Source organism: Taurulus bubalis (assembly GCF_910589615.1).
Source record: "Taurulus bubalis genome assembly, chromosome: 15".
Classification (NCBI taxonomy): domain Eukaryota; kingdom Metazoa; phylum Chordata; class Actinopteri; order Perciformes; family Cottidae; genus Taurulus; species Taurulus bubalis.
The window spans coordinates 6,311,372-6,322,342 of record NC_136603.1 but is presented as its reverse complement, the minus strand read 5'-3'; the positions used below and the strand labels follow the sequence as shown (position 1 = coordinate 6,322,342).

Here is a 10,971-nt window from a genome sequence, read left to right as displayed (position 1 = left end):
ATGTTTTGATTCATCCATCCATCCATTATCAGCCGCTTATCCGGGGTCGGGTCACGGTGGCAGCAGGTTCAGCAGGCCGACCCAGGGTTCCCTCTCACCTGCAACACTTTCCAGCTCATTCTGGGGGATCCCGAGGCGTTCCAAGGCCAGCCGGGAGATATATTCCCTCCAGTGTGTCCTGGGTCTTCCCCGAGGTGTCCTACCAGTTGGACGTGCCTGAAAAACCTCTAATGGGAGGCGTCCTGGAGGCATCCTAACTAGATGCCCCGAACCACCTCAGCTGACTCCTTCCGACACGAAGGAGCAGCGGCTCGACTCCAAGCTCCCTCCTGATGTCCGAGCTCCTTACCCTATCTCTAAGGCTGAGCCCGGCCACCCTACGGAGCAATCTCATTTCAGCCGCTTGTATCCGAGACCTCGTTCTTTCGGTCACGACCAGTGGCGGTGCGTCAATAGAGGACGCTAGGGTGCCGCCCCTCATAAAATTTTGCGATAAAAAAAAAAAAGAAGAACAAAATATATAATATATATTGTCAAAAAACATTATATACCAAATAATATAAATAAGAAATATACCGTGTTGACGTGCTAAATGTGTGTGGGAGACCGTAAGCCCCTGTCAACAACCACTTAAATGTGACCAAATATAATATATCGCCATTCATCATCACTGAGAAAAACCCCTCCCCTCTCGGGGCGCCGGCCAAATGGAAGTCTATGGAAGCGAGCAAACATTTCAGGGGCGTTACGGCGAGGACAGCTTCTCATTGATGGATGAAACAAGAATCTTTGGGCGCACAAAAGTGCGCCCTAGTCAATGACATCGTTTCTTATTGCAACGTGGTTGGACTATTCGTTGAATCAGAGACCTTCATCATTCCCTCACAGCCCATACAGCTCCCACGTCGCTACGCGAGCAACACTAGCAGAGACTTTGATTGTGTCAGTATGGCGACTGAAAACTCTGTGGTATCTCTACGCGAAACACCTTTTAACCGATGGTCAGATGTTGACAAGAAGAGGCTGAAAGAGTTGGGACCCGAACATCCGGATTTAAAAATTCAGCAGCAAAGCACTGAGGACGTACACCCGGAGCTTCTCCTCAAGCCGATATGCTAACCGGAGCTGGTTAGCTGGATGCTCAGTGAGTAATGCATTTTTTTGTTTCCCCTGTCTGTTGTTCCAAAGTCCTGGGACTGAAACACTCTGGACTACAACGGGGATGAGGGATCTAAAGCACTTCACCGAGAAGTGTTATAAGCACGAATCTTGCCGCAGCCATCTAGCTAACAGCATGAAGCTAAGCCTGTTTAGAATAATGGACTGTGTGAAGTTCTGTGGTGCATTTGAGTTGGCCCTGCGTGGTCCTGATGAGAGCGACAACTCTGCTAACCCAGCGATATTCCGTGGCTTGGTGGACGTCGTTGGCTCACTTGACAGTGCACTGAAAGAGCATCTCGAGAGCGCGACTGTGTTTAAGGGAACATCCAAAACAGTCCAGAATGAGCTCAAAGCAGCGATTTTCTATCGATCCAAGCAGATGAGACCATGGACATTAGCACACAAACCCAACTTGTGCTTGTGCTTCGCTACATCAATGGTGCTAATGTGGAAAAGATTATTTGAGTTCATCCCTCTGCAGTCAGCTACAGCAGAGACCATTGCCGTGGCATTAAAAGAACGCCTTGCTGCCATCCTCCCAGGTGAGTAGAAAAGTAAACTCATCTGCCAGACATATGACGGTGCCAGTGTAATGAGGGGTGCCACTTCAGGTGTTATTAAGTACTCTTTAAACCGCGCCGCCCAACTGCGCCCCCCCCCCAAAAAAATGTCACCAGCCGCCACTGGTCATGACCCAGAGTTCGTAACCATAGGTGAGGGTTGGAATGTAGATCGGCCAGTAAATGGAGAGCTTCGCCTTCCGGTTCAACTCCCTCTTCACCAAGACGGACCGGTACAGCGCCTGTTTTACTGCTGCAGCCGCACCGATCCGCCTGTCGATCTCCCGCTCCACCGTACCCTCACTCGTGAACAAGACCCCGAGATACTTGAACTCTTTCGCTTGGGGTAGGCAGTTTGTCCCTGCCTGGAGGGAGCAATCCACTGGTTTCCAGCAGAGCACCATGGCCTCAGATTTGGAGGTGCTGACTCTCATCCCTGCCGCTTCACACTCGGTTGCAAAACGCCCCAATGAATGCTGGAGGTCATGGTCCGAGGAGGCAAACAGGACCACATCATCCGCGAACAGCAGAGAGGCGATCCCGAGACTCCTGAACCGGATCCTCTCCACCCCCTGGCTGCGCCTAGATATCCTGTCCATGAAAGTCACGAACAGGACCAGTGATAAAGGGCAGCCCTGGCGGAGGCCAACACCCACCGGGAATGTGTCTGACTTACTACCGAGGATACGAACACAGCTCCTGCTGCAGGCGTACAGAGACAGGATGGCCCGTGCCAACGGGTCCGGCACTCCATACTCCTGCAGCACCCCCCACAAAACCCCCCGAGGGACCCGGTCGAAGGCCTTCTCCAAGTCTACAAAGCACATGTAGACTGGTTGGGCGAACTCCCAGGACCCCTCCAGTAGTCTTGCGAGGGTAAACAGCTGGTCCACTGTTCCACGGCCGGGAAGGAACCCGCACCGTTCGTCTTGAATCTGATGTTCGACAAGCGGTCGGAGCCTCCTTTCCAGCACCCTGGCATAAGCTTTTCCCAGAAGGCTAAGCAGTGTGATGCCACAATAGTTCGAGCACACTCTCCGGTCCCCCTTCTTGAAGATGGGAACCACCACCCAACAATGTCCAGCGCTTTCAGCATCTCATCCACCTCCGGCGCCTTGCCACCAAGGAGCTTTTTGACTTGACTACCTAAGCGACCTCTGCCAGGGATATGGGTAGAAACATCGCTTAATTTCCCTCCCACCAGCTTTTTAATGGCAAGCTAGTCAGCTTGCTATCATGTTAGCTAACGTTGTTGGGAGAGACTACGAGTGCAATTACTGGCAGCGTGTCGCGTCAGCCAGGTGCAGGAGAGCGGCGAGTCAGCGGCAAGTCAGCGGCACTGCAGTTCTACCTACCGACACTTAACTCCATATAAGGAGAGGACAAGTGGAGATTTTATCCAACTTGTATTTTAATTAAAAAACAAGTGGCCGAAATGAGTTTCCTCCGTAGGGTGGCTGGGCTCCTGTTTATATTTAAGGGTTTAAGATCTACGTGTAGAAAAAAGTGTATCCTCCAGTTAATTATAATCTATATAGTTATGCGGTTATAATCGCTATCCACTCAAGAGAGGTGTGCATGTTCAGGTTTACCTGGTAGAAAGATTATTCCAGTGTTCTAGACTAACAGCGACCTCTCCTCAAAGTAAAGTGGTATAACAGTATGACATAATATGGTAAAATAAAATAAAAAGGCTGGTACTTTATACATGGCATATAAGTGTAATATTATGAAGTGAAATGTAGTAGTAGCAAAACAATATTCAGTATAGTACAGCAGTATTGCATATTGTAAGTATTAAGTCTACAAAATACATGTTATATATATATATATATATATATATATATATATATTATAATATACTGAATTGTATTAATAAGATGTCCTTATTATGTCAAAGTGTTGGAATAAATGTTAAATATTTAACTGCAAAGTAGTAATGCGTGATACCTTTTTTTGCATTGAATCATACGGGATGTTTGTTGAAATTGATTAGATGGCCCTATCAAAAGAAATTGACGCCACTGTTCACACGTATGTGCATTCATGTAAATTCATTGATGTGTGGGTAGGTTCATGTAGAGCCTGAAACAAGAAGAGTGGAGGATGTTAAAGCAGGGTATTAATGCCATGTTTTGGAATTAGATGTTCAACAACCTCAATGTAATGTTCAGTTGTTTTTTCAGTTTCTACATATTTTTGGTGCATTTTGCCATCAAAAATATATGTGCAACGTCCGTATTAATATGTTTGTGTGTAGATCTTTGCACGTGTTGGACACTTTCGGCACTGAGCCAAACTTAAATCATGTAGCTTAGGCCAAAAAACAAAACGTGATGAGTCCATTTTGCGGCCTGAACTTGAGAGAGAGGGCAAGCTCAAATTGCGGCACCGGCATCTTGTACAGGCACTTCCTGTGGCACCGCTCAGTTGCCACAGTGCTGGAGGCACATGCCGCGGTACCGAAGGGAGGTGCCGCGGTGCCAGAGGGAGGTGCCGCTGTTCCGGAAGCTGCCACTACTTTAGAGGCAGCATTTCCGGTGGCACATCTCATGTGCTGCGAGCTGCCACTACTTTAGAGGCAGCATTTCCAGTGGCACGTCTCATGTGTCGCGAGCTGCCACTACTTTAGAGGCAGCATTTCCGATGGCAAGTCTCAGGTGGCGGGGCACTTATGAGTTGCCCCTCGTGTGCCACTAGTTTTTGAGGCATCTGCCTGTGATAGAGAGAGCGGTGCCGCAAATTGCTTAAGGTCCTGGAAGGTATATATTATCAGAGCTACCAACTCTCACGGTTTCGCCGTGTGACACATGCTTTTGCATGTTTTCACACGCACTCACGCCACACAACCAATTTCTCACGGCAAAAAAAAATTCTGATTTTGGACCGAGGCGCATTCCTTCCAGCGCGTGTTCCTTCCAGCGCGTGTTCCTTCCAGCGCGTGTTCCTTCCAGCGCGTGTTCCTTCCAGCGCGTGTTCCTTCCAGCGCGAGTTTGTTTCAGACGCGTGTTCCTTCCAGACGCTTGTTCGTTCCAGGTGCGGGTTCGTTCCAGACGCGTGTTCCTTCCAGACGCGTGTTCGTTCCAGGTGCGGGTTCGTTCCAGACGCACATTCCAGGCGCGCGTTCTACCCAGCTTTTGATCTCCTTCTAATACCTCATTTTTTGTTATTTTATTTATGTGTTGATCTATTGTTTTGCTTTAAAAGGCTACTGTTTAAGCACTTTATTTGTTGCACTTTTTTGTTTGATAATGAAAAATATTTTTCCCTAACTAATCTTGTGTCATTTTTTGCTGAACATAATCATTAAGTGCTCTTAAGAATACAAGTATTAACAATATAGGTTAGGTTTCAGTTAAGAATTAGTTGAATACTATTGTATTCAAAATGTCAATCAACCTACCTTGGTCAAATCTTAAACACAGGTCTATTAATTAGGCTATATTGTGGTACATAGACAGTCATTGAGGCACAACAATAGTTTTCTGGTTGAATGTTTAGCTCAAGTCTAGAAGGCCTAAAGAGGACTTCCAAAACACAACTTGTTAACAATAAATTCTCATTAAAATAAGGAAAATCATGAAATATGGAAGGGGATTAAACACTGTTGAGTAATACTGTTCAACAATATCAGATGTTCTATATGTACTTAAAACACAGTGGAAGCAGCTTCATACTTCTTATGTCTGCATTGTGCATGTAAGAGAAAAGTATGCAAGACTTTCCAAATTTTTATTAAAGGGGCCTAAAAATCCCACTGTGCATGCTGCAAGAAGACTGACTGAAAGAGACTGAATTCATCAGTTATTGTCTTGTGTTGGCTGGCACCATGTGGTGATAGTAATATATATATTTATATTAGTATTATATTAATTATCATTATGTTGTATCATATATTAGCATTATATTATTATTTATATTTGTTGTGCAATACTGTTATATCTTTTATATTTTGTGCCTTATTTTTATTTATTTTTTTACCTTAAGTTTATTCTAACTCTGTGTGTCAGGAGGACCCAGCAAAATAAGCATTTCATTGTATCGAATAACTCTGTTATCTGTGCATATGACAGTAAAACCATCTTGAATCTTGAATAGTAAAGCAGTGCATGTGTGAACCATAAACCTCTTCATTGCTTGTAAGGGTTGGGTTGGTTACACAGTTCTTCAAGTGAACCTTTATAGAGGTCAGGGGTCATATTGAAAACTGAGGCACCATACCGTAACCTGATGAACAACAATTAACTTCCCTATGAAGAGGCTTAATCAGACTGTTAGTTTTCATGTGGAGGGATGTTCCAGAGTAAACATCCTGTTTGGATACATATTGGAGAAATGTTTAGATGAATTTTATTATTTTGTTCTTGCCTTTACCTCAGCACTTCTCCACCAGTTCAGGGAGCTGACCCCAATCAGGGCATCATACATGTAGTTTTGATCAGAATATTTTTATTATGAAGGTATTTCAACTGTTACTTAATCACCATGTCTGCATAGTCATGTGTCGAAGCATTGTATTTTTGCAAAGCTGTCTGTTTTACTAACATCATAAACATTAGAGGAAGGTTAACAAAGCAGAAAGTATAAGCTTGAATCCACCCATGTTAACTTCCGTATTCACGTATTAAAAACATTAATAAGTAGTCAATATGATGTGATTATGAAATTACCCACAAGCAAAACTTGGATGTTACGATGGTGAGCACATGATACAGCCTTTTTACAAAGATTCCAGCCTACAATGTTCAATTAAAAACACTCAAATATAACATAAACATTATACTTTCAGCTCCTAAATTCCACACTTTTTAAATCCAGCATACATATAAAAATGCAACTTTTTAATAAATTGGATTATGTACTCCAGATGGAGTAAAAATGATGAAATAAACACTTTTATCATTTTTACTATAGCATTTTAAAAACTTCCCGACCCCCACCCTCCTCATAATAAACACTGCCAGATCACAGCTCACTGCTGTCATGACCCGGCTCTTTGGTCACGACAAAGACGGGAGACACATGGGGTTTTAAACAAGGAACAAACATTTAATAGCAGCACACAGCAAATTACAGTGTCAACACAACGGAGAGCTGGCGGAACGGAGATCCAGCTCCCCCAGCGCTGGAGCAGACAAGCCTCAGATACCTTCAGGGACTCTGGCCAGGCGATCCCAGTTACACACACACAGCAGGCCCTGCCTGAAGCCAGAGGGCCGTCAAACTGCACCACATACTATATCATGATACTTATTTTTATTTCTAATATGTGTATTTATTGCTGCTAAAACACTGAATTGCCTTATCTCATCTAATTTGAGAGCAATTATAAACTTTAGCAATCCACTTACCGATAACGAAAATCAAACTAGAAAATGTAATATTAAGTTGTGGTTATCTGTTCGTCTTAAACATTAACTTTGTTTTTTTTTTTAAACTGCAGTGAATTCACAGCAGAGTTTTGCTCAGTCCTCAGTGTGAACACATTAGATCGTTTTGCAGAACAGCCTCTTAAGGTGTTCATAAATTCCTCTCATTTTTAGTCCATAAATGATTGGATTAAGAAGTGGATGATATATTACTACTTGTAAAGCCATTATCAAACGTAAAGATTTCGGAAAATCAAATTCCAGTCGAGCAAGAAGTACATCATATGCACTTAAACAGGAAAAGCTGATTAGAACCAGCAGGTGGGGTAAACATGTCTGTGCAGCTTTTCTCCTGACTCCTTGACATCGATAGGTTACTACAAGTATCCTGGTGTATGTAAAAAGTATGAAGAGCACAGGGAGAAGTGCAGCACTCACAAAAGAGACCAAGCCATAAATATTCAGCATTGTTGAACGCACACAGCGAAGTTTGTGAACTGTGCTGTTGCAAAGTATTCCTTTCAAATGAAAGTTACAGATTTTCTTTTTAGCACTTAATATTATTATGACTGAAAGCTGACAAGCGGGCAGAATCCAAGCAGAAATCAGCAAAATACAAACAGTTGTTTTTCTCATGATGGTTGGATATTGCAGAGGGTTACATATAGACACATATCTATCATAAGCCATGACCGACAACAGGAAGAAATCTGAACTACCTAGAGAGTAATATGTAAACCACTGTAAGAGACAGGCTGAATAAGATATGATCTGTTTTTCTGATAAAAAGTCAATCAAAAGCTTCGGGTAGATAGCAGTGCTGAAAAGAACAGAGTTGATTAACAAAGCTGCAATGAAAATGTACATTGGCTCATGGAGGAATTTGTGAATCACTATGATGTACACAATAGTTAAATTACTGCTAATTATTAAAATATACACTGTAAACATGATCACAAAATAAAGATATCTATATTTGTGCACTTCCACATGCCCATCAAAAGTGATATATGTCACATTTAATCTACTATCCATGAATGATATATCAAATAAAATGACAAAATAAAAAAAGGAGCTCATGCAACCAGCACTAGTTTGTCTTATTCAGTCTTCAGTACCTGACCTGGATATGCACTTGTGTGATCCAGCAGACACACGACCAGGAAAGTGATCTGTTTGATTCGGTGGGATGATTTTATCAGACTACTTCATCCTCTATGGATCTCACTAAACTCTCCAAAGACTGAGCTACGTAAACAACTTGATTCTTGGGGCAAGAAGTCATACATGTTTTCTATGCCCCCTGAAAAAACATATCATCACAACAAGTCAGACTTTTTTTTGCATTAACCGATTTTTTTTGGAGCACTTCATAACGTCATAACTAATCTATAGCGGTTTGGGGCCTTTTTAGTTATGTTCCTCAGGCTCACCTCGCCGACCTTGCAGAACAGTAAAGTTGGGTGTTTTTTGCAAGTAATCCACTCTGTGGGGCGGCTGTGGCTCATGGGTAGAGTGGCCGTCCTGCGAGCACAAGGTTCACGGTTCAATCTCTGTTCTCCCCATAGTTTGCAAGCTGAAGAGTCTTTGAGTAAGACACTGAACCCCATTTGCTCCCCTGGTGCTTCTATGCAGTCATCTGCTCTTAAATTGCTAAGGATGGGTTAAATGCAGAGACCCAAAAAAGAATATGACAAACATAATAAAGTCTATGTTTTCAGGCCAATTTCACCTGTTTTAGACCGTGAGTAGCCGTGTCTTGTGTGACACAATGACAGATGTATTTCTCAGAAACCCGAGGAAGCACCATGTTCAGTTGTTTTGAGAAAGCTGCAAGCAGCACCACAGGCCAAGGATTCGGCTTGTTTTGAACAGGCATGTTTTGAACAGGCATGTTTTGAACGAGCATTTCACTCGTATTAAAAAATTCACTGAGATAAAAAACATTTTTTATTCCACATGCATGATGAATGGAATAGTGACAAGTCTTTGGCAATCACACTCCATGGTGACGTACTAAGGTGGTAGTGATTCTGTGATCCATGTGTTTATTTCATATACATTGATGCATCAATTTGATGCCTTCCCGTCCGGCTTTCGTCAGCACCACAGTACTGAAACTGCTCTTGTTAAGGTTTTCAATGACATCCAGTTAAACACAGACAGTGGCAGAACTTCAGTCTTAGTATTACTGGATCTCAGTGCTGCATTCGACACGGTCAATCATGACATACTACTAGACAGACTGAAAGTCTGGGTAGAACTTTCTGGCGCAGCACTTAAATGGTTTGAATCCTACTTGAGGACCGACAATACTTTGTGTCGGTAGCTAATTACACATCAGAGCTGACTAGGATGACATGTGGTGTTCCCCAAGGTTCAATACTGGGGCCTCTTCTGTTTAACATCTACATGCGTCCACTGGCTAAGATTATGACAAACAACAAAGTGTGTTATCATAATTATGCAGACGATACACAAATCTACATAACAATATCACAGGGGGACTATAATCCCATACAAGGGCTGGCTAAATGCATTTAAGAAATCAACAACTGGATGTGCCGGAAATTTTCTTCAATTAAATAAAGATAAAACAGAAGTAATTGTTTTTGGTCCCAAGGACGAATGATTGAAAGTCAGCGCTCAGCTTCAATCACTGATGTTAAAAACCACAAACCAAGCCAGAAATCTAGGTGTAGTTATGGATTCAAACCTCAACCTGAACAGCCATATCAACACAATTACAAAATCAGCCTACTATCACCTGAAGAATATATCAACGGTTAGAGGATTTATGGTCTCAAAAAGATTTGGAGAAACTTGTCCATGCATTTATCTTCAGTAGACTTGACTATTGTAACGGTGTGTTCACAGGCCTCTGTAAAAAGTCAATCAGAAAGCTGCAGCTGATACAGAACGCTGCAGCTCGAGTCCTCACTAAGACCAGGAAAGTGGATCACATCACTCCAGTTCTGAGATCTTTGCACTGGCTCCCTGTCAAACAAATAATTTACTTTAAAATCCTGCTGCTGGTTTATAAAGCCCTGAATGGTGTCAGGCCTAAATACATTTTTGATTTGCTGCTACATTATGAACCATCTCGACCCCTCAGGTCGTCTGGGACGGGTCTATTTTCTTTTCCAAGAGTCAGAACTAAAGACGGAGAAGCAGCGTTCAGCTTTTCCGCTCCACATATATGGAACAAGGTCCCTGAAAGCTACAGGTCTGCAGAAAGCCTCAGCTCCGTTAAATCCAGATTGAAGACTGACGTGCATCGGCTCACAACACCTGGCCGGCACGGGCCACGGTGGCGACACGTCATCAACGTGGGACAGACATCATCAGCGTGGGACACACGTTTACGCTAGGACCAGGTGTGTCCCACTACGGTGCCCGGTCAGAAATAACTCCGGCCAGGTGATGGTACTTAGACTTTCTGACCCGGCACTGTGGGACACACCGGGTCCTAGAGCATAAACGTGTGTCCCACGTTGATGACGTGTCACCACTGTGGCCCGTGACGGCCAGGTGTTGTGAGCCGATGCACACCAGTAGCACGAGTGGTAGCGTGTTTCTCAGTTTGCTGGTACAAATGATTGATTATGAGTATCTCGCTATCACCTGGATTGGTCTACTTACAACTGAGGTGGCGCGTGCCGGTGCCTATCTCTGGACTAGCTCGCTAGGCCGCTAACTAGCGATCTAGCCATTGCTAGAATTAAGTGTTTATTCACGCTTTACTAATGCTAAATAGTGTGTACTTATTATAAAGTGCTACCATGTTTTTAATTGTTTTTAAATCTTGTTTTCTTATGTTTTGATTCTATTAATGGTTTTATGTGAAGCACTTTGAATCACCTTGTTGTTTACATGTGCTA

The 10,971-nt window shown here is 43.2% G+C and overlaps 1 protein-coding gene across 1 annotated transcript; it reads right to left on the bottom strand.

The window, feature by feature from the left end:
• Window positions 1-7,260: 7,260 nt before the first annotated feature.
• On the bottom strand, window positions 7,261-8,125 carry LOC306748181 (olfactory receptor 11A1-like; the record flags this gene model as incomplete). Its single annotated transcript, XM_079231315.1, is given in 2 exon segments — window positions 7,261-7,284; window positions 7,286-8,125. Coding segments are annotated over 2 exon segments (864 nt in total).
• Window positions 8,126-10,971: the final 2,846 nt, after the last annotated feature.